A 27,203-nucleotide genomic window follows, 5' to 3' on the forward strand; every position below is an offset into this window, starting at 1 on the left:
GGCAGAGGGAACAGCCTGTACAAAGGCCCCGAGGCAGGAGCAAGCCTCACGCGTTGGAGGAGTATCAAGGGGTGGAATGAGCAGGGGCCAGGAGAGAGGTCGTAGAGGTTAGGGTGTGGATCCTGAGGGCCCAAAGGCCCCACTAGGCGCTTCAACTTCCCCTTGGTGTGCATGGCATGGCTGAGCAGACTCCCTTAGCTCCTGTGTAGTGAGGACTTGCCTGGTATGTATGCAGTAAGCACTCAATCAATGGTGGCTCTTATTACTGTCATCTTCCCTTCCTCCTCCAACATGGGTTAAACTGTTTCCCCTTAAAAATTATGTTGAAGTCCTAAGTCCCTGACCTGTGAATGTGACCTTATTTGGAAATAGGGTCTTTGAAGAGGTAATCAAGCCAAGATGAGGTGCTAGATTAGGATGGGCCCTAATCCGATGACTGGCATCCTCATAGAAAGAAGAGAAGAGGCAGAGACACAGGGGCAGAGATTGCAGTGACGCAGCCACAAGCCCAGGCACGCCTGGGGCCACCAGGAGCTGGAAGAGGCAAGGAAGGATTTTCCCCTGAAGACTTTGGAAGGAGCGTGGCCCTGACAACACCTGATTTCTGACTTCCGGCCTCCAGAACTGCGGGAGAATAAACTTCTGTTGTTTTAAGCCACCCAGTTTATGGTACGTTGCTTTGGCAGCCCTGGGAAGTGAATATATGCTCCTTTAGGAGTGAGGCTCCAAGGCCAAGGGTGTCCTGGTTAGTCCTGGAGCTCAGGGTCAACTGGGCCTGAGGCTGGCGGGCAGTCCCCACATGGGGGAAGGCAGCTCTCATCCGTGGGCAGTGCCTGGCTGCCTTACCGCGTGTCTGCAGCTCGGCGCTGATGCGGGCCTCTGCCGGGAGCCCCGCCTGCCACAGGGCCTGGCTGTTGTGCTCACTCCAGCCAGAAAGCTCCAGGCGCCCATCGCGGTGACGGCAGCTCACGGAGTAGTTCAGAGACGTGGCCCCTGCCGAGACGCGTCCCGAATTCTCAAAGCCAGAGTCACTGTCGTGAATGTCCACGGAGACCTGGAATGACACCCAGGAGATGCTGGACCACCCTGCACAGAGAGCGTCAGCCCAGCCCAGCTGGCACCAGCTCCCACAAACCCTGGGGGTTTGTACCACCCATGCCGCTGGGATGGGAAGAACCAGGACCCCTTCAAGGAAGCAGCTTGGAGGAACAACTGGGTTACACGTGGCCAACTGCACGTGTGCTGTTTTGCTGGTGGCGAGGGGCTCTGCCTGCTGAGGAGTGACTGCTAACGGGTACAGGGTTCCCATCTGGGGGGATGAAAACGTTCTGAATTAGAGAGTAGCTGCACAAATTTATGAATGTACTAAATGCCCCTAAATTGTACACTTTAAAATAGTTCAAATGGTCAATACATATTTTGCCACAATAAAAAAGTTAACAATAAATTTTTTAAAAGAGTTTTTCAAAAAGTTAAAAATATACAACTTGGCCCTCAAAGGCCTTTGAGTTCGCAACCTCCCCACCATAGGTACGTAAGTTAATCACTGAAGCCACGACAGCACAGCCGCCATCACTGGCCGAACACGCAGTGCGTAGCAACAGGTGGCGAGGCCCCTCACTGCTTTATGTCACCCACTCTGTAAAGTGGGAAGTGTCACTGCATCATTCAACGATGCTGACTGAGCACCTACTACATGCTGGGCCCCGTTAAACCTAGGGATGCTGCCATGCACACGACAGACAGAAACGTCTGACCCCGTGGAGCTTAAACACCAGCAGTGGGAGACAGACCAAGACAAGGTCAAAGGCGTCACGTGTCAAACAATGGGAAGATGATGGAAAAGAGAAAGCTGGGAAGAGGCTAGGAAGGGTGTGAAATAATAAGAAAGATGTAGATATAGATGTCTCTGCCCCCGGTTCCTGCTAATATTTGGTCTTTGACCCCAGTTCCTGACTCAGAGCCCCTGTACCCTTGTAAATTCTTGAGTGATGGGGGTGACAGGAGCATCTGACATGGAGCTCCTAAGTCCCTTAGAATTTCCTGGGTGATAGGAGAGTCTTTTGTGCTAATGAGCTGACTCTTGGGGGGCTCCTGGGTGGAGGCTGGTCAATCCAGGTTGACTTCAAGGGTTTGACTGCACGACTGGAAGGATGGACGAGGTGCCATTTGCCGAGATGGGGAGACGGGGAGGGGCAGGTCGGGGGGCGATCGGCCTGTCTGGTTTGGAACAGTCAAGTCGGAGGTGCCTGCCAGGCATCCGAGTGGAGATACAGCAGGCAGGTGGGTCTACGGGTCTGGGGTTCAGTGGAGGGAGAAATGGGGGACATGGCAGTGCAGAGATGGCACTGATGTGAGACTGGATGAGCTCATGAAGGGAGTGTGTGTGGAAAACGGGGAAAAAGAGGGCTGAGGACAAGCGCCAGGTCTGCTGGGAGTGCGGGGAGCTCTGGAGGAGGAGAATGTGTGACAGCCCTGGGGGGCATGGCTGGGCAAGCAAAATGAGTATTAGCAACCCCAATTTCCAGATGAGGAGACTGAGGCTCAGAGGGAGGTCTGAACCTTGTTCTACCATCCCCTCGTCTCCGAGGTATTTCCAAAAAGGTTTGTTGCATGAATGAATGAATGAATGATTTCCACTATCACTGGTACTTGCTGAGGCTGACCTGCAGGCCCAGCTTGTCCTCCACCCACAGCGTCTGCAGCGTGGGGATGTTGTGCTGGAACGTGCAGTCTAGGGAGATGTGCTCCGGCCACCTAGTGAAGGTCAGCTCCTCAGACACCTGTCAGGGTGGATGACTGTGGGACCGGGGCCATTGGGCTGCGCCGTTCCCACAGGCCCCAGCCCCCCAAGGCCCCGCCAACAGAGCCCCCACCTGTCTGCCGTCCACTCCAACCCGCAGGGTGTGTCTGTAGCTGGGCCCGAGCCTCTCGGTGGTCAGGTCCAGCAGGACCCGGGCTGGGAGGGCCAAGGGCTGAGGCAGGTTGTGTGTGAGCAGCAAGTTCACCTCCTGCTGGGTCTACAATAGAGCAAGAGAAACCAAGACTCATGTGAGATATCATGAAGAGATATTTGTACACCCATGTTCATAGCAGCACTCGTAACAACAGCCAAAGGGTGGAAGCAACCCAAATGTCCACTGATGAATAAATGGATCAACAAAATGTGGTCCATCCACCCAATGCAATGCCATTCAGCCTTAAAAAGGAAGGAAATCAACAGAGCTCAGGGGAGGGGAAAATGAGGAGTTATTGTTTAGTGGGTATAGAGTTTCAGTTTTGCAAGATGAAAAGAGTTCTGGAGATGGATGGTGGTGATGTTTGCACAAAAATGTGAACATACTGAATACCGCTGAGCTGTGCACTAAAAAGCGGTTAAGATGGTGAATTCTGTTATGCATATTATACCACAATAAAAACATTTTTTAAATAAAATAAAAAACGTGTATGTGATTAATTAATAAAATAATATACAATAAGAAACTGGACACTGTCCAAGTGCTAATGGATAGGATAGATAGATGAATTGTGACAGAGGCACACCATGGAATACTATACAGCAGTGAAAAAGGATAATCAACACAGCGTGGGTGAATCTCACAAACATAATGTCGAACAAAACAAGGCAGATGCAAAAGGGAGCACGCTGTGTGTTTCCATGAACATGACATTAAAGAAGTCATATGAGCTGTGGCTCCTGGGGAGTTAGGAAGGGGAAGGGGCAGCTGAGGGACTTCTCCTTGGAAGCCTCATTCCTCTACTCATGGACCTTGACGCTCTCATCTGCCAGGGTCCTCTTTGGAGCTCAGCGGGTATCCAAACGCTTCTCCTCGGGCCTCGGGAGCACATGGCCTCAGCACCCCTTCCCAGGCCACCCTGGGTACCCTACCCATCCACACCCTCACCTCGGTGGTATTGAGGACGAGCAGCCCCCGTAGTGTGTTGGCATCCACGGTGACCAGCACCTGGGCGTCCACGGCCATGGAGTTCACCATGATGTAGCCGGAGCCATCCACTCGGCCCGGGACTCCCAGGGCCTGGAGGGGTTTAAGGAGATGGAAGCAGGGCTTCTTAACTAGCGTGGGGTCCCAAGTGGGCATCAGGGGTCCTATAATCCCCCTTGAACTGACCACAAAATGGGGCGTGTGCCCACGAGAGTCTCTACAGGAGAGGGTTTGTGACTTTGATCAGGTTCCCAGAGCGCCCAAGGTCCCCACATCAGTAGCCCTGCACTGTTCAATGAGCTTCCCCCACCCCCTTCCACCTCCCCAGACTACGAGGATCGCATCTTTATACCCAAGAGAACCACATCCTGTGAAACCAACTGGCCAAGAGTCTTCCAACCACTGGCAGCTGCGAACGTGCATCTCCCCACCTCTCCTCCCCCATCCCCTCCGCCTTCCCAGGAGCACAGAACTCAACACCTGCTGCCAAGAGGCAGACGGGAGCCTGTCCAGGAAGCAGGCTGCAAGGCTGGCCCACGCGGGCATCTCCCTCGGCTGCTCCCGCCAGCACATCCCAGAGCACGTCGGCAATGCGGTTTCATCTAATCCTGAGACTGGAGGAGGCCTTTGCACCCCGTTTATGATGATGAAACTGAAGCCCAGGGAGGAACAGTGATTTGCTCAAGGTCACCAGACACAAGGGGCAGAGCTGCCATTCAGAGTCTGGCGCTTCCTGGCCTCACAGGTGGCCTTCCCAGCACCCAGGTCGGCTGTCCGACTCTCCACCTGTCTGACACAGCGTTTGACCCTGGTAACCCTTCCCTCCTCTTGGAACCCTTTCCTCCCCAGCCTTCTGCCTTGGGGTTTCTCCTCCTCCTGGCCTGTTCTTCTTGGTACCCTTGGCCACTTCCTTCTCATCCGTCCAGCTCTGCAGCCTGAGCGCTTAGTCTCCACCCACCCCACAGCCATCTCAGCCAGTCTGTGGCTTTAAATGTGACCACCTAGAGGTGGAGCCCTCCCGTCCAGACCACAGCCGACCTCCTGACTCGAGAGCTGCCCCCAACATCTCCACTTGGGCGTTTAAGAGCCCTGTCAAATTGAACACATCCAAAATAGGCCTGGAGTTGGTGACACCACTTCCGCAACCCTCCTCTCCTCCATCCACCATTCTCCCCTCTCGGGGAACAGCAGCCCCAGCCCTCTCATCACCTACGACAAAAGCACAGTGCCGTCCACTCCCCTCTTTTTCTCACACCCACATGCAACTTCTATCCAGTCCTCTGTGATGGATCCTGAATCCAAGTGTGCTCCCACCCCACGGGCTTTTTATAAAACAGGAGTCAGCAAACAGTGGCCCACGGGCCACATCCAGCCCACTGCCTGTTGTAAATAAAGCTTTATTGGAACACAGACACGCCCACATAGTGCATATTGTCTATGGCGCTTTGTACTACAATAGCAGCACTGAGCAGTTACAACAGCGGCTGAATGGCCTGCAAAGCCAAAGATATTTACTATATGAACTTTTATAGAGATGGTTTGCTGACCCCAGTCCTAGAGAATGCCCTTCCCTCTCCAGCCCTGCCTCAGGGCCTTTGCACTGGCCATGCTTAGAATACCCTTTCCCCAGACACAAAACAATGCTACTCCCTCCTCTCCTTCAAGTTTGTGCTCAAACGTCATCCTGTCTTTGGGGCCAATCTTGACCGACTATAAAATTGCAATATCTGCCCTGTTTTTTATGCCCCCCTTTCCCACTTTCTCTCTCCCCTTAGCCCTCATCACCGTGTAATACACTCCACAGTTCAGTGATTTATTCTGGGGGTTGCCAGTCTGCCCCAGGCAGGCATTCATCTCTGCTTTGTTTATGGGTGTACGTCCAGGGCACAGAGGAGATCCTCAATAAGTATCTGAGGAGTCCATCCCTCCAGGGTTCACCCGATCTCTCTGGTTTTGGCAGTGGTCAGAAAGGAGGCCCTTGTCCTGTCTTCTGGAGACCCTGGTGCCCACCCCCCGCGCTCACCCCTGGTACACCTACCTGCAGGGCCTCGCAGGAGCTCTCGGACAGCACCCGCCATTGCAGCCAGGGGTCCAGCTGCAGCTCGCCGCTGCCCCAAAGCTCGCAGGCCCCAGCATGCAGCTCCAGGCCCAGCTGGTGCCCGGCCTCCCACCCGAGCTGGACGGTCAGCGAGGTCTCTGGGGGAATGGAGTGCAGTGAAGGCAGCGTGTGCCTCATCTTCGTTCGAAGTGTGGCCTCGGATGGGTGCAGGGCCACCGCCAAGGTCAGGGAGGCAGTCTGGCCGGCCGCTGCGAGGACCCCTGAAGCTTCTGCTTCCCTACCTGAGGCCTGCAGGGAGCCGCTGAGCTGCATCCCTGCTGGGAGGCCCAGGCCCTGCAGGACCACAGAGAGCGGGGTCGGAAGGTGGTCCCACATCAGGAGTGACCTGATTCTCCATCTTCTACCCTCTTACCCCTCCAGCCCTGCCTACCAACTTGTGCCCCTCCCCCATTACGGTAACAACAAGACTGCAACAGCAATCATAATACACAACAATTGTCCATCATAGAACACTTAGTACACGCACAGCCTCATGTTAAGTAATTCACAGGAATGTTCTCTTTTCATCCTATTTGATGGCTCTGAAATAGGTAGTTAATATCCCCATATTACAGATGGGAAAACTGAAGCTCAAAGAGGCGAAGTAATTGCCCAGGGTCATATAGCTAGTAAGTAGCAGAGCCAAGGTTTGAACCTGATCTGTCTTCAGTCTATGCTTCAGACTGGGGCTGGTTCAATTTAAATTAAAATAAAGTAAAAGAAAGAATTCAGGTTCTTCTGTAGCACTAGTGAGCTCATTTTAAGCTACACATGGCTGGCAGCTCCTGTCCTGGATATCAAAGAATGAAACATTTCCATCATGATAGAAAGTTCTAGTGGGCAGGCCTGCTTTATCCCGTGATGCTCTACTCTCTCATGGCCCAATTCTGTGTTGACCTGATTAACACTGACAGAGCATCTGTGGGCGCCCAGCCCTATGCTCAGGGATGCCGAGTGGACCAGACCCTGTCCCTGTGCCCAGGAAGCTCCGTCAGGAGACAGGGAAGGGACCTCTCCCACTCAGACGAGGGCACCAGTCCTGTCTGCTGACCCAGACTCCAGCGTCAGGGATTCCCCTTCCCCAAACATCACAGGACAATTCTCAGACCATCTCTCCGCTCAGATAAAACCCAGCCTGTGGTTTTTAACAGGTTATGAAACCAAGATGTGACGGTTCCCCACTGTCAGCTGAGGACAGCTTTCCTCATTCCCTTCCTGCTCTCAGAATTTTACTAAGAAGAAGGACTTTTATAAAAATTTATATTCAGAATTTGTATTCTGAATCTGTGGTCCTTTAGTTTCACAGCGTGCCTCTAATCTCCCAGCCTCGATTTCCTCATCTGCCGAATGGGAATGCGGGATTAGAGATAAGAGGAACCAAGTATCCGACAGGGTTCTTGGGAAATAGTAGCTGGGGTCTTGGGTAGCCCCTGGAGGGGAGCGTCAGCCAGGCCCAGGCCTCACGCTGACAGGGGCTCTGGAAGCTGCCTCCCCAGTCACCTTGCTGGCCCGCCATACGCACCTCCAGCAGCGGGCAGCCCGGCTCAGTGGCCAGTGTCCACGTGCTTTGGTTCTCAGCTTGCTGCTCCAGCGCACCCCGCAGCTGGCACGGCCCCATCCGGAGGGCCAGGGAGCCGCGGCTGGTGGGAGGGCCAGGCCGGGCAGTCAGGCTGACGGTGCTCCCGGGCGGCAGGCCCAGGCGACCCAGAAGGGGCACGGAGTGGGTCAGGTGCCCCAGGGCAGAAGGCTGGGCCCCGCAGGTGCGGGCCAGCTGCAGGTGGGCGTCTCCGTGGTCACTGCGGAGGCCTGCAGCCAGGTCGAATTCACAGGGTCCCCAGCTCAGGCGGCCCTCGGAGTGCAGGGCCTGCGGGATTCCAGTTGCCTGGAATATGCGGAAAGTGGTCGGATTTAGGGGGAGCTGGAGACGGGCCTGGGTGGGAAGAGGGCAGTGGTGGACCCACGGCTTGAACTCTATCAGCACCTCCCTCTGCAAGGTGACTGATACCAAGGGTATCCCATCGAGAGGTTGGGGCTCAAGTTCTGGCTCCACCACTAATTCGGTTGTTCTGACCTGCAACCTCAGCTTACCCATCTCTAAGATGGGAGTTGATTTATAGCATCATAAGTTGCTGGGAGATGTAAGTAAGTTAATACTTGTGAGCCCAGAGCCAGGCACCCAGAAAGCACCGGCTATTGGAAATACATCACTAACATCAATGTTCACTGGCTGGAGGGCAGACACCTTAAGCAACTTGCTCCCCTGGGGCCCAGGATGCACCCCACATGGGGGCAGGGACCCAAGATGAGGATGAAAGGAGGGGTACAAGCAGCCCCTTCCTCCCGGGGGTGAGGATTTAAGGGGCCTCAGAGGGCACTCAGCACATGTGCCTGATGAACATCAGCTGCTGCTTCGTGTTATTCTCATTCTTACTCCCGGAGCCTTAACCCCAGGAATGGGGGAAGTGAGATGTGAGAACAGAATCAACTTGAGCCCCAGAAAGGAAGGGCACTGGTGTATCAGGAAGGCCTTTTGCAAAAGGGGAGAAAATTCAGTTCTGGTCCCATTTTTGGCTGAAAGCTTTGTAGTCAACGAGTCCCCCAGTTCAAGTGACAACAGCAAAAAAAGACTAAAGTTTCTCATGCTGAGTGCAGAGCTGGGCATACAGCAGGCGGTTAATAACTTGTGGAGGGAGGTGGGAACCTACATTGACCGGTGGGGGCTTACCTCCAGCAGGGGGCAGTGATTCACCAGGGCCAGGGTCCAGTTGCGTGTGGCGTTGGCCTCTGTCCTGACGTCCCCATGGGCAGTCAGAGTGCATGGGCCCAGGGCCACCTCCAGCTGGGCCCTGGGGGGTTCGTCTCCCCCCACGGACACTCGGATGTGGTTGTCGGGGGGCACCCCCAGCGCCTGAAGTGGAGGCCATGTGTGCTGGAGGCTGGTGTCTAGGCAGGCATGGCGGCCGCAGGCTGTGTGGACGTGGGCCCGGGTGAAAGTGTCCCCAGAAGACACCTGAGCCGCCAGGCTGGCCCCAAAGGCGTGGACCAGGAAGGAGCCATTCAAGATCAGCACAGCTGGATTCTGCCGCCAAGAAAGGCCAGGTGAGCCCGAGCGGGTATCCCTACAACACCCCACCAAGCGTGCCCACCGTCTGCCTGTCCACAGGTGGTCAAGGGAGCCCCCATCCCCCAGGGGCACCCACCACCCCCCTTAACAAGTGATGCTCCCGTGAAGCACTTCTCTCTGAAGAGCTGAAACCGGCCTCCCAGGGAGTCAAGAAATTGGACCGTTCGGAGCACGTTCGGGCCCCTGATGCCCGCTCCCCTGCTCCCCATGAGACCTCTGGGTCCTCCCTCCCGTTTCCTCCTCTCTTTTCCATAATGGAACCTTGGGCCTCTCAACCTCTCTGGTCTGGACACGTCCCTCTTAACACCTCGAATGGAAGTCACTGCATCTCTAAGTAGTGTACCTGGGGGTCCTGGAGTGTCTGCACGCCCGTGACAGAACCAGGAGCTGCTCTCAGCCCTTTCCCGTCACCCAGTGCTCTTCTGTCCACCTGGCGTGGGGACAGCACCACTGACGACAGGGTGAATGCACGTATCACCTGCACCACAGCTAAATGGAGGCCACAGAGGAGCCACGGAGCTCAGGGTGGCCGCCCACGGGGCGCAGCCCACAGATTCTCCCACCTGGATGTTGCTGACCTGCTCTAGGACTAAGCAAAGCCCGACTTCCAGCCCTTTCCTGGAATTCCAGACCACGGCTCTCGGAGGGAGGGGCTGTCCATTCATGGCTCTTGTCCTAACCCTCCTGCGCAGTTAGTCTTTGCAGAAGTCACCCTCGCGCCCCAGCCCTTTCTCACAGGTGTAGCTGCTAACTCCACGTGCCCCCTCGGTCTTAAGTTTCCTCTGGGGGGAGGCAGCCCATCTGTCCAGCCCATTAAGACCCTTTCAATCCTGATCCTCAATTCTCTTGGCTAACCCTCCTGCCATTCAGGCCACTGTGTGACCTTGGGAAGGTGACTTCACCTCCCTGAGCCTCAGTTTCCACATCTGTAAAATGAGATCATGATTCCCTGGTAGCTGAAACCACACCAAAAGAGAGGATACCAAATTGAGATGGCACCTGACATGCGTTGGCCCATTTCATGCTCGACAGTGTAAGGTAGGTGTTGCCACCTGCAGTTTACTGATGACGAGGCTGAGGCTCAGAGAGGTTAACGCCTGGCTAAAAGTCACACAGCAGGTGAGTGGCAGGTCTGGGCAGGAAGTTGTGTTGGTCTGATTTTCTGGTCCCTGTACTGGGTGGAGCTGCTACCACTGCCAAGCTGGAGGCATGAAAGTACTGCATCTTTTACGCTCACAGAGGTGAAGCTGGCAGAAACAGTCCTCCCCAAGGAGGCCATGCTCGCTCTATCTGGACAGCCAGGCGGTGAGCCCATAGCACCAGCTCCCAGGCCCCCCAGGCAGTGCCCCAGGCCAGACACCCTGCAGCATCCACTCAGCACCTCCAGGCTCATGTCTCCCTGGTCCCGGAGCAGATCCTCAGGAGCAGAAAAACCTCTGTTCTTCTCCTCCCCCAGGCCGTCCTCAGGGCTGTACTCACTGGCTGGCCCCCCAGAGCCAACTGGACTGAGAGCTCAGCTGAGCCAGGCCTACCACAAGCTGCCCACCCAGCTGCCCACAGGGCAGCACTGACAAGGTCTGCAGGCAACCCCAGTGGTCGCCCCATGTCCAGTTCACCCACAGCTCTTGGCCCAGGAGCCACAGGGCCCCGCTGGAGATCAGGGAGTCCAGGCCCTATGCTCAGGTCTCCCAGCCATGCCTTGCCTTCAAAGGAGAGGACCTACTATCCACCTGCACCCTGGCCCGGGAGAGCTCGGAGCTACTTAAGCTGTGCTGTGCCCCAGCTGGGCAGCATGTGTGCCTGTGAGCCCCACGGCCTGTCTCCCTCGAAAGACCCAGATATGCCTGTCACCAGCCCAGCTCCCCGTGGCAGAGGCTGGCTTGAAACACTTGGATTCTGGGTCACTGTCTAAGTGTGCTTACAGAAGGGACCACCCATCTGCTGTCAGGTTGGGCTGGGTCCCCTCAGGGCTGGGAGCCCAGATGCATGTTACTGGGGAAGTGGAGGGCTTGGAGGAGGGGACCATGTGGGTCGGCCTGGCAGTGGCCACAGGCCCTAAGCCATCCAGCAGGCAGCCCCTGGTGCTCACCCTGTGCCCACCCCCACCCCCCCCGGAGGCAGACCACCATCTCCCACCCTGCCCTGCCTGTGACAGAGACCCTTGTACCTCATGAGGCCACCCAGTGACGTCCCCCCAGCAGAGCCCTGACAGCTGGGCAGGCGAAGCGTCTCCACTGCAGTTGACCTAGGGAGACCAGCAGGGTGGGTAGGAGGCATGTGTAGGCATGAGGTGTTTCTCCCCGATCTTAACCCTGGACAGAGTACTGAGATCCAGCTTGACCCCATCTCCCTTTGTGAAGGCCTCCCTGGGAAGATAACCCCCAAAGAGAGGTTTGTGCAGACCTAAGTGCTAACCCACAGAATCGTCAAAAACAGAAGTAACCAGAAAAAAACAGAAGTAACCTGTGTGCCAGGTTCTAACTGGTTCCTCATCTGATCCTCAAGGTAAACATGGGAGGCAGGGATTATTAACAGTCCCATTTTGCAGATGAGAACACTGAGGCACAGAAAGAGTAAGCAACTGGACTAAAGTTGCACAACTGGTAAGTGATGAAGCAGGCTGGATTCGGGCCGCACACCTGGCTCACTCACCCTGACACACACACTTTGGATGGTTTAGCCACACCTGTGCCAGGCCCAGAGGTGGTTTCCTGCTTTTTGTTCTTGAGAACAATGCAAAAGACAGCTGTGTGTGTGTTTCCTTGTCTAGTGTTCCAGGTTTCTCCAGGGGAGGTAACCCAGAACACGAGCTGAAGGGTGAGAGTCTCAGCAGTTTTCATTTTACTAGATAGACCCAGAGGGCCTCTGAGGGAGTTGCCTCAAATATACTTCCATTTATGAGGGCAGGGGAGGGAGCGTTGACTGAAGGACAGGAGGACAAGTGGACAGAAGACAGAGAAGAAGAGTGGACAGAAGACAGAGAAGAAGAGTAGACGGCAGGGTGGGGAGGAAGGAAGGGAGGGTGGATGGATGGGAGGAGAGGGTGGGAGGAAAGGAGAAAGGATGGATGGGAAGGGAGGATGGGAAATTTGGTGAGAGGCTGGGAGGGAAGGTGGGAGGGGCTGGGATGGTGGGAGGGGCAAGCTGGTGGGAGGGGCTAGGGAGGTGGGAGGGGCAAGCTGATGGGAGCCGGGAAGGTGACTAGAAAAGTTGCATAGGCAGTAGGCCCCGCCCAAATGGGGACCTTGGGTCACTTACCTGGAGCCTTGAGAGGCCGCGGTGCAGCCCCAGGGCTAGTCCCCAGCGGCCGCCGGCTCCGCTTCTCTCCAGGGCTACACGAAGCTGATCGTCATCCACGTTCACCACCAGCGCGACCGCCAGACTGGGTCCCACGCTCTGGGAGAAGCAAAGCTGTGGGTGTCCCTCAGGCCCACTGCCCCCACGGGGCCCGGGCCCAGCCCCCTCACCCACCTGCAAGTGCCCGCGGCCGTCCACGGAGAAGGGGAGGCCCCAGCGCCTGAGGCCAGGCACCGTGTGGCCAAGGCTGACACGGAGCCGGCTTCCCGGGGTGCTGGTGACCAGGCCCTCCAGGCCAAGGGCAGCGTCCAGCTGACGCTCTGCACTACGCAGCGTCACACGCACTGAGAGGCTGGAAGCCACGTGGCTGTGCAGTAGGAGAATCTCTGCCTGGGACGGGAGTCCTGGGGATGAGAGGAGCCAGAAGATGGCACACTCCACGGGAGCCAGAACGGGGTCACTGACAGCCCTCCTTCTCTCTGGAGGGGCCCCTGAGCCCTGAGGCAGACTAACCCCCCAGCTCCCACCTAATACCTACAATGGCCACACCTAGCAAGTGATAGGCCCCATGTCCCCTTTGGATTCCTACCTCCCCAAAGACAGGGCATGGGGTCTCAGAAAGCACGAGGGGAACAAGGGTCTGATCCTGTGCTCTCCTCTTGTTGCTGCACCTTTGGGCGCCCCCACGTCCCGTGGAAATGTCCCCAAGAAGCTAGAGCTGGGGGTGTCCGAGCTATTTCTTAACCACAGTGCCGAGAACATCCTGGAGGCCCTGCTAGACCAGGCTTCCAAGCTGGAGAAGCCGGACTGGGGGCGGGGAGTCCTGGGGGGGGTGCCAGTGGCAGGGGCTTCTGCCCCCCCTTTTTTGAGGTGTGTCTGTACTGGGTAGCAACCAATGTTCTGGCTGAATAACAGCCCAGGGAAGGTGGAGGCACTGGGAGAAGCTGGTAGGGGGAGGAAATAGAGCTGGAAGGTGGGTTTGGGGACTGGGGGCTCCTTTAACTCCCTTGGCTTCAGGCCCTGGGAGTCTTTGGGGGAGGAAGCCATTGGACCCTATCCACCCCTCCTACCTGCCTCACTCAAGGTGCTGATGTTGTGACTCAGTCTGGCTGAGAGCTGGCCGTGCCCAGGGCCCCAGATGCAGACTCCACCCAGAGCTAGGCTGGCCGTGTCAGCACGGAGGCTGGCCTGGCCCTCAAGGCTCCCCGTCTGGGCCTGCAGTCGTCCCCTCAGCTTGAGCTCTCCTGGCAAGGCCCGGCTGCCATTCTGGGCAAGGATGCAGGTCACACTGTGCACAATGGTGCTGTTCCCTGCCTTCTCATGCTTGTCCCGCAAGAGGAATCCCAGCACAGCTGAGTCGGCAGTGACCTTGATGGTACCTGCAGAGGATGGGAGAGAGCCCATACAAAGAAGGGGGTCAGCCCAGGGTACTGGGCTGCTTTGGGAAGGAAGGCAAAGAATCCTAGGGCAGGAAGTTCCTAGATCCATGATATAATTCTAATTCATGTCGGAGAGAGCATATCTGGGAAATGGACCAAATTAAACCACCTCCCCCACAGGATGCTCCGAGGACCACGCAAGCTAACTCACAAATAAAAGAGCTTTGGCAAAAAAGCAGCAAGCCTGATAAGGCGTGTCTGTTAATACCAGTGCTGAATACTGCTCAGGAGAGTCACGGATCAAAGTGATAGAAAGCCCCCATTTTACAGACAACAAAACTGAGACCCAGAAAGCCTCGAGGGGTCCAACCTGGAATTCTACAGAGAGAAATTGCTCAGAGTCTCTTCCACCCACTGGAGAAAAAGATTCCACACCCTTAAGCTAGTCCCACACACCCTTAAGCTAGTCCCATCCCAATACGTAACTCATGCATTAGAGAAATTCTTGCTCTTATCAGAACCATTTACGTCTCCTGACCCCACTGGGCTCCAGTAGGGTCTTGACGTGGTTCAAGTGCCCTTATACTTCTCTCCTTTCATTCAAGGTTTGACTCGGGGGTCACCACCTCCAAGAAGCCTTGCTTGGCCTTTCTGCACCCCCAGGCTGGGTTAGACACCCTTGTTCTGTGCTACCAGACATAGAGCTCTTGCTAACCTCTATCACAGAGTCCAGAGCACTTTCTATACAGATGGAAATTTCTCGCAGAATCTTGAAATCATCTTTTTACAAATTCCTTACATTGTAGGGCCCTATGTCACCATGCCCTACAAGATGTTAACCAGTGTGAAATAATGTCAATGGAACAGTGTGGAATCGGGGAATAGACCCATACACAAATGGTCAATTGATTTTTGACAAAAGTGCAAAGGTAACTAACCGGGAAAAGGATAGTCTTTTTAATAAATGTGCTGAATTGTTTGGAAATCCACATGTGAAAAAACTACCGTGAACTTTACCCAAACATATACACAAATTAATTCAAAATTAACCACATAAGAAAAGGGAACCCTCCTGCACTGTTGGTGAAAATGTAAACTGGTGCAGCCATTATGGAGAACAGTAAGGGGGTTCTTGAAAAATATAAAAATAGAGTTACCATATGATACAGCAATTCCACTCCTGGGCATATATCCAGGAAAGATGAAAATTCTAATTCGAAAAGATACAGGCACCCCAGTGTTCATTGCAACCGTATTTACAATAGCCAAGACATGGAAGCAACCTAAGTGTCCATCAGCAGATGAACGGATAAAGAAGATGTGGTACATATATACAATGGAATATTAGCCATAAAAAAAAAAAAAGAAATATGCTATCTGTAACAGCATGGATGGACCTGGAGATTATCCACATTATATTAAGTTAATTAAGTCAGACAGAGAAAGACAAATATCATATGATATTGCTTATATGCAGAATCTAAGGAAAAAAATGATACAAATGAATTTATTTACAAAACAGGAACAGAGTCACAGACTTAGAGAACGAACTTATGGTTACCAGGGGGGAGGGTGGGGGAGGGATAGATTGGGAGTTTGGAATTGACATGTACACACTACTATATTTAAAATAGATTACCAACAATGACCCACTGTATAGCACAAGGAACTCTGCTCAATATTCTGTAATAACCTAAATGGGAAAAGAATTTGAAAAAGAATAGATACATGTATATGCATAACTGAATCACTTTGCTGTGCACCTGAAACTGACACAACATTGTCAATCAACTATGCTCCAATATAAAATTAAAATTTTAAAAAAATAAATAAAAGAAAAAAAGAAAAGATACATGCACCCCAATGTTCATAGCAGCATTATTTACAGTAGCCAAGCCATGGAGGCAACCTAAGTGTTCATCAACAGATGAATGGATAAAGAAGATGTGGTATAACAGACGTAGAGAACAAACATATGGCCACCAAGTGGGGAAAGTAGCGGGGGGGCGGGGGGTGGTGGTGGGATGAATTGGGAGATTGGGATTGACATATACACACTAATATGTATAAAATATGTAACTAATAAGAACCTGCTGTATAAAAAATAAATAAAATAAAATTCAAAAAAAAAAGTTGTGGTACAGATATACAATGGAATATTACTCAACCATAAAAAAGAATGAAATATGCCACTGCAGCAGCATGGATGGACCTGGAGATTATCATACGAAGTGAAGTAAGTCAGAGAAAGACAAATATCAATATCATGATAGCACTTATATGTGGAATCTAAAATATGACTCAAATGAACTTATTTACAAAACAGAAGCAGACTCACAGACATAGAAAACAAACTTATGGTTACCAAAGGGGAAAGGGTGAAGGAGGGATAAATTAGGAATTTTGGATTAACAGATACACACTACTGTATATAAAATAGATAAACAACAAGGTCCTGCTGTATAGCACAGGAAACTGTATTCTATATCATGTAATAACCTATAATGGAAGACAATCTGAAAAAGAATATATATATATATATAAAACGGAATCACTTTGCTATACACTTGAAACTAACACAACATTGGAAGTCAACTGTACTTCAATAATAAATAAATAAAATTAACCACAGACCTAAATTTAAAACCTAATATCATAACACTTCTAGAAAAAAAATATGAGAGAAAAATTTGTGGCCTCAGGCAAATATTTCTTATATGACATCAAAAGCATGATTCACAAAAGAAAAAAAAAAGATAAATCGGACTTCATCAAAATTTAAAACCTCCACTTTTCAGAGGACACCATTAAAAAAATAAAAAGACATAGATCAGGAGAAGATATTTTCAAAACACATATCTGATAAAGGACTTGTATAAATGATTCCCAAATTCAATAATAAAAAACAAGCAACATGATTTTTTAAATGGGCAAAAGGTTTGAATAGACACTTCACCAAAAAAGATTTACAAGTGGCAAATAAGCCGATGAAAAGATGTTCGACAAAATTAGTCATTAGGGAAATGCAAATTAAAACCAAAGTGAGATACAACTACAAAAACAATTCGAATGATAAAAAAAAAAAAAAAAGAACCCAAAGCCCAAAACTGCCAGTACAAATTGCTAGCAAGAATGCAGACCAACTAGAATTCTCACACATTGCTGGTGGGAATGGAAAATGGTACTGCTACTCTGGAAACAGTCTGGCAGTTTCCTATAAACATATACTTGCCATACAACCCAGCAATCCCACTCCTAGGTATTCACCCAAGAGAAATGAAACCATATGTTCCCACAGAAACCTACAGACCAATGATTATTGAAGCTTTATTCATAATTGGAAATTACTGGAAACAACTCAAACATCCTTCAGCTGTGAATGGATAAACTGCAGTATATCCACAGAATAGAATATTACTCACCAGTAAAAAGGAAAAAGAACTACTGATACATACAACTTTGATGAATCTCAACCACATTATGTTCAGCAAAAGATCTCATACTCAAAGCTTACGTGCTGTATGGTTCCATTCATGTGACATCCTGGAATACCCAAACTATAGGGACAGACAACATCTCAGTGGTTGCCAGGGACAGGGGGTGGGGGAAAGGTTGGTGACAATGAGCAGCAGAAAGGAACTTTTTGGGGTGATGGAACTATTCTGTATCAAGACTGTGTTGGTGGGTACACAACTGTACGAGTTTATCAAAATTTGAAGGGGTTTTCCCCATATGTAAATTGTACCCCAAGAAATTATACCTGAATAATTGCCTTCAAAACTGAAGCAATTGGGACTTCCCTGGTGGTCCAGTGGTTAAGACTCCACCCTTCCATTGCAGGGGGCACGGGTTCAATTCCTGGTCAGGAAACTAAGATCCCACATGCTACATGGCATGGCCAAAAAAAAAAGAAGCAATGTGTGTTAAGAGATCAGCATGAGGGTCTGTTAGTTATCAGCTGCAAATGATAAACTTCAGAAAGATGAAGGGGAGACCATCAGTGTAACTCAAAGTAAACTTGAGAAGAACAGTACGCTGCTTGATTGTATTTAAATTTTTTCAAACCTATGTCATTTGATCTTTAGGCAGGTATTTTATTATGCAATTTGGTTTTGCCACAATTTAACCAATTAGGAATTAGGAGGGTCAGTGTTAATATTACTACAAGATTAGAGAATGATACTATTCCCCCAAGATAGGTGGGAAAGCAGAGTCTGTAGATTCTGAAACACAGGGCCCTGGACAGATGTCCAGCTAGGGTGCTACGGTCAAGAATGCTTGGGCAAAAGATCCCATTTTGTATAATTCTGACTTTTGGAAACTTGTTAATGTCTCACATAATCAAAAAATAAATACACAAAATCAATAAAGATAGGGGAAACCTGAAAATGGAATACAAACAGAAACCAGTGAACCAATTGTACTTCAAATGATTTACAGCATCACACGGGGTGGGTGGGAGATTAACCCCAACTAACGTTTAAACACCATGTTTGCGGACTTCCCTAGTGGCGCAGTGGATAAGACTCCACACTCCCAATGCAGGGGGCCCAGGTTCGACCCCAGGTCAGGGAACTAGATCCCACATGCATGCCGCAACTAAGAGTTCTCATGCCATAACTAAGGAGCCCGCCTGCTGCAACTAAGGAGCCTGTGTGCCACAACCAAGATCCGGCACAACCAAATAAATAAATAAATAAATATTTAAAAATAAATAAACACCGTGTTTATATTTATACCCTCAGGCTAAAGACAAGAAGAACTCTAAAAAAATATTGAATTCTAGTTAAAAGGGTTTATTTCCTCAAAGGTATAGGTTAGTAATTCTGACTACTTTCTATGTATCCTAGGGCTGAACAAATAACTAAATATGTTGTGAATAATTGGAGCCAGGTTTCTTACTGTTGAAGAAGGGAATAAGAAATATGAAAAGGGGGAAGAAACAGAATGAGCTTTTTGATGATGGATTGGAATTAAGGACTAATGTTATAAACTTACATATCTGTAGATAGACAGATATAGGTGTGTGTGCATGTATGTACACATACATCTATTTTCTTGGTCTGTCCATTGAGAAGGCCTAGAAAGACAGATACTTCAGTAGGAATAAATACACCTAGAACCCAGATCTTAGTTTCTAAATACCATTTTGCACAAAAAGGAACCAGGAATCCTTGCAGAAATGACTTATTCCATCTCAGGGAAAATATAACATGAGATTGAAACATCTTTTTGGTCATAAAGGAAGGAAGTGGTCAAGGAATGATAGGGACATGTCAAAAGGACACAGGAGGAGTTCTATTTCCATTAATGGTGGAGACACTTAAATGGACCAACCCTCCCAAGGTAACAATTGTACACTCTGGACAAAATATATGAAACAGTTACCTGAAGTGGCTGGAGACTGACCATACACAGGCAGACAGTGGAGGGGAGTTAAAACTTGGAGGAAAGGACCAGCAATAGTTGAGGTGTATGTTTTTACTCTTTTTTGGTGCCATGCAGGGTGAAGAAAACTCACACAGAAATCTATGGTCTTACTGATTAAAGAATCAAAGAACAGAGTTCAAGGTGACAATAGCAAATAAAAAGTGAAGTGGGAAATTCCAGAGAGAGCTACATGGGGGAATCCCAAATTCTACCTATAAACTCTGTCCAAAGCTAATCCTTGAACTTCACAAGGGTGGTACAGACTCCAAGCAGACCAGCTAAGATAAAAGAGCTGAAAATTATTTCCACTGCAGCCCACCAGAGGAAAGACAGAGTTTGGATTTTGAGCCCAGCCAAGTTAACTGCATGCTAAAATTTTTAAAAATAACCCTACTCTTCAGAGAAATATAAAAGAATCAGAGTCTTAACATCATTCAAAATGTCTAGAATACAATCTCAAATTACTAGACATACAAAGAAATAGGAAAATGTAACCTATATTTAAGAGAAAGGGCAATCATCAAGGGAGATCAACCCCAAGGTGACCTAGACACTGGAATTAGCAGATAAGGATTTTAAAACAGCTCTTACAACCATGCTCAAAAATATAAGGAAAATATTTCTGTATTGAATGAATAGATAAGAAACCTCAGCTGCAAAATAGAAATTAATAAAAAGAGCCTAGTGGTGATTTTAGAACTAAAAAAAAATACATAAAATCTGTGATTGAAAAAGAATTATTGGATGGTCTTAACATTTTTATTGGCTGGTGTTTGGAGAAGAAAGATTAAAGAGCCAGCGAACTGGAAGATAGATTGATAGATATCTGAAGAAAAGAGAAAAAAGACTAAAAAGGTCAACAGAGCCGCAGAGATCTGTGGAACAATACAGAAACTTCTAAAGCACATGCAGTTGGAAATACCAGGAGGAGAGGACAATGAGAATGGGACACAAAGAAATCTTTGAAGAAGTAAATATGAAAAACTTCTAAATGTGTTAAGAAATATACATATGCATTTTTAAAATATCCTTCAAGAATCAGGGCAAAATAAGACATTTTCAAATAAATGAAAACTAAGGGAGTTCATTGTTGTAAGCCAGACTTACAAGAAATGCGAAAGGTGATCTTTTTTTTTTTTTTTTTTAATTTTTATTGGACTATAGTTGCTTTACAATGCTGTGTTAGTTTCTATAAAGGTGATTCTTTATACTGAAGAGAAATGATACCAGAAACTCTAAGTAGAATGTGAAAGAACATACAGAAACATAGTTGAAAGAGCAACAGATAAATTAACACTGAGTTCTAAAATTTTTTAAAAATCAGCCAAAAGAAGGCAAAAAAAGAGTAACAGAGGAACAAAAAAATATATGGGAAAGTAGAAAACAAAACAGCAAAATAGTAGAAACAAATCTAATCATATCAATAATTAAAGATAAATCAAGTAAATACCATAATTAAAAGGCAGAGATTGTCAGACTGGAAATAAAAGCAAAATCCAACTGCATGTGGGCTACAAGAAATGTACCTTAAATATAGGAAATATATATTTGAAAGAAAAAGGGTGGAAAAATATATACAGTACAAATTCCAATAAAAAACAAAAGTGGCAACATTAATATCAGACAAAACAGACTTCAAGACAAAGAACTGTGTGAGAGATAAACAGTCCATTTCACAATGATAAACAGGTCAATTCATCAAGAATGCATAATAATCATATTTGCTTATGCACCTAATACTAGTACATCAACATACATGAAGCAAAAATTGACTGAATGAAAGCAAGAAATAGAGAAATCCACATAGTTGGAGAGTTTAACACACTTCTCTCATTAACTGATACAATAACCAGACAAAAAAAATCAGTAAAGATATATATCAGAGCAATACAACCAAGCATCTTGACTTAACATTTATAGAACATTACACCCAACAACAGCAGAATACCAATTCTTTTTAAGTGCATAATGTATGTTCACAAGATAGATATAGACTGGCCCATAAAACAAGCCACAACAAATTTAAAAAGACTTATCCTACAGAAGAGATCCTCTGATCACAATGAAATTAAATATTAAAAAGCTATCTAGAAAAATCTCAAATATTTGGATATTAAGCAACATACTTCAAATACATGGGTCAAAGAAGAAATCACAAGTTTGAAAATATTTCAAAATAAATGATAATGAAAACACATGACATAAAAATTTGTGGGATGCAGCTAAAGGAACTTAAGAGGAAAATGTATGGTTTTATATGCTTATATTAGAAAAGAAAAAAGGTCTAAAAATCAATGGCTTGAGGATCTGCCATAAATAAACTATAAAAAAAGAGCAAAAGGGTCTTCCCTGGTGCCGCAGTGGTTAAGAATCCCCCTGCCAATGCAGGGGACACGGGTTCGAGCCCTGGTCTGGGCAGATCCCACATGCCACGGAGCAACTAAGCACGTGTACCACAACTTCTGAGCCCGCGTTCTCTAGGGCCTGCGAGCCACAACTACTGGGCCCGCAAGCCACAACTACTGAAGCCCCCATACTCTACAGCCCATGCTCCGCAACAAGAGAAGCCACTGCAATGAGAAGCCTGCGCACCGCAACAAAGAGTAGCCCCCACTCACCGCAACTAGAGAAAGCCCGCACAGCAATGAAGACCGAACGCAGCCAAAGATAAATAAATTTATTTAAAAAAGAAGAGTAAAGTAAACCCAAATTAAGTGTAAGAAAGGAAATAATAAAGATAGTGGCAGAAAGCAATGGAATTGAAAAGAGACGAGAGAAAATTAACAGAACCAAAATTTGGTTCTTTGAAAGGATTAACAAAATTGATGAAATCCAAGTTAGACTAATAAGGAAGAGAGAGAAGGAACACAAGTAACAACTATTAGTGATGATAGCAAGCGTATCACTATAGAGCCTGCATACATGAAAAGGATTATAATACATATAATGAACTATGCCAATAAATTTGACTACTTAGTGGAGATGGACAAATTCCTTGAAAAATATAACTTACGCAAACTGACACATGATGAAATAGAAAAGCTGAATAGCTTTATATATCTATTCATTTTCAAAAAAAATATTTCCACAGAGAAAAGTCCAGATGGCTTCTCTCCTAGAGTCCATCAGACAATTACGGGATCATTCACACTAATCTTATACAAACTCTTTCAGAAAATAGAAGGGAAGAAAGTACTTCTCAACTTGTTTTATGAAGTTAGCATACAAAGGGGAAAAATGCTTAACAGTGAAGAAACTTTGCAGATATTACCTTAATCAAGTGATCAAAACTGATGTCACCAGTAGCACCGGGACAAACTGACATCAGGTGGTATTCTGCCAACAAGGCTTTTTTGAAAATAGTCATGAGGAAGCATCCAACAAACCCCGAATGAGGGATATTCTACAAACTGACTGCCCTGTACCCTATGAAATATAATCATGAAAGAGAAAGAAATACAGAGGAACTGATCCAGGATAAAAGAGACCAAAGAAACAATACAACTAAATGTAATGCACAATTCAGGATTTTCTTTTACTATAAGGGACATTAATGGGACAACTGGTGGAATCTGAATAAGGTTTGTAGATAACAGCATTATATAAATGTTAATTTTCTGATTTTGAGAACTGTATTGTGGAATGTAGGAGAATGTCTTTATTTTTAGGAAATAAACATTGAACTATTTAGGGGTGAAGAACTATCATGTCTGCAGCTTAGTACAATACAGTTCAAGAATAAAAAAATTGGGCTTCCCTGGTGGTGCAGTGGTTGAGAATCTGCCTGCCAATGCAGGGCACACGGGTTCGAGCCCTGGTCTGGGAAGATCCCACATGCCGCGGAGCAACTAGGCCCGTGAGCCACAATTACTGAGCCTGCGCGTCTGGAGCCTGTGCTCCGCAACAAGAGAGGCCGCGATAGTGAGAAGGCCCGCGCACCGCGATGAAGCGTGGCCCCCGCTTGCCACAACTAGAGAAAGCCCTCGCACAGAAACGAAGACCCAACATAGCCATAAATAAATAAATAAAATTAAAAAAAAAAATTCTATATAAAAAAAAAAGAATAAAAAATTTAGGGACTTCCATGGCGGTCCAGTGGTTAAGACTCTGTGCTTCCATTGCAGGGGGCGCAGGTTCGATCCCTGGTGGGGGAACTAAGATCCCGCATGCTGCATGGCTTGGCCAAAAAAAAACTTATATGCAAATAATAATGTCTTATACACACACACACACACACATATAGAGGGAGACAGAAAAACAGACAAAGAGAGAGAATAAAAATGATAAAGCAATTGTGATAAATGTCAATAATTGGTAAAGCTAGGTAAAGAGCCTATGGGATTCTTTGTAACATTCTTGCCACTTTTCTGTAAATCTGAAATCATGTCAAAATAAAAAGTATTAAATGTAGCCACTTTGAAAAACAGTATGGAAATTCCTCAAAACGTTAAATATTGAACTACCATATGATCCAGCAAATCCACTCCTGGGTATTTATCTGAAGAAAATGAAAACAGTAATTAGAAAAGATATATGCACCCTTACGTTCATTGCAGCATTATTTACAATAGCCAAGATATGGAAGCATATCTTGGCTAACTGTCCATTGATAGATGAATGGATAAAGAAGATGTAGTGTGTGTATGTATGTCTATATATATATATAAAATGGAATACTACTCAGCTATAAGAAGAATGAAATCTTGCCATTTCTGACAACATGGATGGACCTAGAGGGTATTATGCTAAGTGAAATAAGTCAGACAGAGAAGGACAAAAACTGTATGATTTCACTTATATGTTGAATCTTTAAAAAAAAAACACAAGTAAGCAAACAAACATAAAACAGAAACAGAGTCACAGATACAGAGAACAAACAGGTGGTTGCCAGAGGGGAGGTGGGGAGGGGAGGAAGAGAGAAATAGGTGAGGGAGATTAAGAGGCACAAACTTCCAGCTGCGAGATAAATGAGTCATGGGTATAAAATGTATAATGTGGGGAATAGAGTCAATAACTGTGCAATATCTTTGTATGGTGACATATCATAATTAGACTTACCGTAATCAGTTTGAAACACAGAAATATCGAGTCACTATGTTGTGTAACAGGAATTAACATAGTGTTGTACTTCAATTATACTTCAAAATTATACTTCAGAAACAAACTCATAGAAAAAGAGATTACTCTTCAATAAGTGGTGCTGGAAAAACTGGACAGCTACATGTAGAAGAATGAAATTAGAACATTCTCTAACACCATACACAAAAATAAACTCAACATGGATTAAAGAACTAAATGTAAGACCAGAAACCATAAAACTCCTAGAGGAAAACATAGGCAGAACACTCTTTGACATAAATCGTATCAATAGCAATACTTCTTTGGATCTGTCTCCTAAAGCAAAGGAAATAAAAGCAAAAATAAACAAATGGGACCTAATTAAACTTAAAAGCTTTTGCAGAGCAAATGAAACCATCGACAAAACAAAAAGACAACCTACTGAATGGGAGAAAATGTTTGCAAATGATACGACTGATAAGGGGTTAATATCCAAAACATATAAATCGCTCATATAACTCAACATCAAAAAAACCCCCAAAAACCCACAAACAACCCGAGTAAAAAATGGACAGACATTTTTCTGAAGAGGATAGACATTTTTCCAAAGAGGACATGCAGATGGCCAATAGGCACATGAAAAAGATGCTCAACATCATTAACCATCAGGGAAATGCAAATTAAAACCACAATGGATATCACCTCACATCTGTCAGAATGGCTATCATCAAAAAGAACAAATAACAAATGTAGGCGAGGACATGGAGAAAGGGGAACCCTCGTACATTGTTGGTGGGAATGTAAATTGGTGCAGCCACTATGGAAAACAGTATGAAGGTTTCTCAAAAAACTAAAAATAGAATGACCATATGACCCAGCAATTCCACTCCTGGGTATATACCCCAAAAAATGAAAACACTAATTCGAAAAGATACATGCACCTCAATGATCATAGCAGCACTATTTACAATGGCCAGGATATGGAAGCAATTCATCCATCAACAGATGAATGAATAAAGAAGATGTGGTACATGTATACAGTGGAGTACTACCCAGCCATAAAAAAAGAATGAAATTTTGCAATTTCCAGCAACATGGATGGACTTGGAGGGTATTATGCTAAGTGAAATAAGTCAGACAGAGAAAGACAAATACTGTATGATATCACCTATATGTGGAATCTAAAAATTAAACAAACTAGTGAATATAACAAAAAAGAAACAGACTCACAGATATAGAGAACAAACTGGTGGTTACCAGCGGGGAGAAGGGAGGGGGGACGGGCAAGAATGGGGTAGGGGATTAAGAGGTATAAACCATTATGTATAAAATTAAAAAGCTACAAGAATATATTGTACAACACAGGGAATATAGCCAATATTTTATAATAACTTTAAATGGAGTATAACCTTTAAAAATTGTGAATCACTATATTGTACACCTGTAACTTATATAATATTGTACATCAACTTTACTTCAATTTTTTAAAAAAAGATCAGATTTGTTGTTACCAGAGGTGGGGGATGTGGGGGGGATTGGATGAAGGCAATCAAAATGTACAAACTTCTTGGTGGGAATGTAAGTTGGTGCAGCCGCTGTGGAATACAGTATGGAGGTTCCTCAAAAAACTAAAAATAGAGTTACCATATGATCCAGCAATCCCACTCCTGGGCATATATCTGGACATAACTCTAATTCAAAAAGATACATGCACCCCTATGTCCACAGCAGCACTATTCACAATAGCCAAGACATGGAAACAACCTAAATGTCCATCAACAGATGAATGAGTAAAGAAGATGTGGTACATATATACAATGGGATACTACTCAGCCATAAAAAAAGAACGAAATAATGCCATTTTCAGCAACATGGATGCAACTAGAGATTATCATGCTAAGTGAAGTAAGTCAGAAAGAGAAAGATGAATACCGTATGATATCACTTATATGTGGAATCTAAAAGATGACACAAATGAACCTATCTTTGAAACAGAAACAGAATCATGGATATAGAGAACAGACTGGTGGCTGCCAAGGGGGAGGGGGTTGAGAGAGGGATGGAGTGGGAGGTTGGGGTTAGCAGATGTAAACTTTTATATATAGAATGGATAAACAACAAGGTCCTGCTGTATAGCACAAAGAAGTATATTCAATATCCTATGACAAACCATAATGGAAAAGAATGTTTAAAAAAAGAATGTGTATATATGTATAACTGAATCACTTTGCAGTACATCAGTAATTATCACAACATCGTAAATCAACGATACTTCAAAAAAAAATTTTTTTTAAAAGGTACAAACTTCCAGTTATAAATAAGTACTAGGAATACAATGTACAACATGATAACTGTAATTAACACTGCTCTGTGTTATATATGAGAGTTAAGAGAATAAATCCTAAAAGGTCTTACCATAAGAAAAAATTTTATTTCTATTTCTTTAATTTTGTGTCTGTGTGAGATGACGGATGTTCACTAAACTTACTGTGATAATCATTTCCTGATGTATGGAAGGCAAATCATTATGTGGTATGCAAACTTATACAGTGCTTCTTGTCAATTACATCTCAATACAACTGGAAGAAAGAAAAGTGTTAGAAAAAATTTGTTTGGCAAACACTGAACCCAACTCTCCTTCCTGGTTATTTCCAATGTCCATTAGCATGTTAAGGCTCTGACAAGTCCTGCACAAGGAAGCCTGTTTAGTATTTAGACAGCAGAAGATTCACTTTGTCTGAACGGGTATTAATTTCTGACAGAGGGATTTCACCAGTGTGTGAGACACCGGAACAGGGCATCAGTGGACTTGAAAAAGTGTAGGATTTCATCTACGCTGTGGACCCACAGAAAGTGTTTGCCAGATCCCCACT

General features: G+C 46.6%; 1 protein-coding gene and 1 long non-coding RNA gene across 4 annotated transcripts in view; one reads left to right on the forward strand and one right to left on the reverse strand.

Annotated features, from left to right (window-relative positions):
• The window catches only part of LOC309645071 (uncharacterized protein), a 189,157-nt gene that overhangs the window by 45,365 nt on the left and 116,589 nt on the right, over positions 1 to 27,203 (reverse strand). For all 3 annotated transcript variants that reach the window (XM_082429604.1, XM_082429603.1, XM_082429605.1), the window contains exons 39-49: positions 13,534 to 13,842; positions 12,638 to 12,867; positions 12,425 to 12,577; positions 11,334 to 11,411; positions 8,768 to 9,121; positions 7,565 to 7,924; positions 5,983 to 6,336; positions 3,906 to 4,037; positions 2,877 to 3,020; positions 2,667 to 2,783; positions 847 to 1,054 (exon numbers count right to left, since the gene is read on the reverse strand). In XM_082429604.1, the coding sequence (XP_082285730.1) occupies positions 847 to 1,054; positions 2,667 to 2,783; positions 2,877 to 3,020; positions 3,906 to 4,037; positions 5,983 to 6,336; positions 7,565 to 7,924; positions 8,768 to 9,121; positions 11,334 to 11,411; positions 12,425 to 12,577; positions 12,638 to 12,867; positions 13,534 to 13,842 (2,439 nt within the window). The remainder of the gene's footprint in view (positions 1 to 846; positions 1,055 to 2,666; positions 2,784 to 2,876; positions 3,021 to 3,905; positions 4,038 to 5,982; positions 6,337 to 7,564; positions 7,925 to 8,767; positions 9,122 to 11,333; positions 11,412 to 12,424; positions 12,578 to 12,637; positions 12,868 to 13,533; positions 13,843 to 27,203) is intronic.
• The window catches only part of LOC309645113, a 252,052-nt gene that overhangs the window by 2,184 nt on the left and 222,665 nt on the right, over positions 1 to 27,203 (forward strand). The gene's annotated exons all lie outside the window — the stretch shown is intronic.

This window comes from Balaenoptera physalus (assembly GCF_965194825.1).
Source record: "Balaenoptera physalus genome assembly, chromosome: 16".
NCBI classification, from domain to species: domain Eukaryota; kingdom Metazoa; phylum Chordata; class Mammalia; order Artiodactyla; family Balaenopteridae; genus Balaenoptera; species Balaenoptera physalus.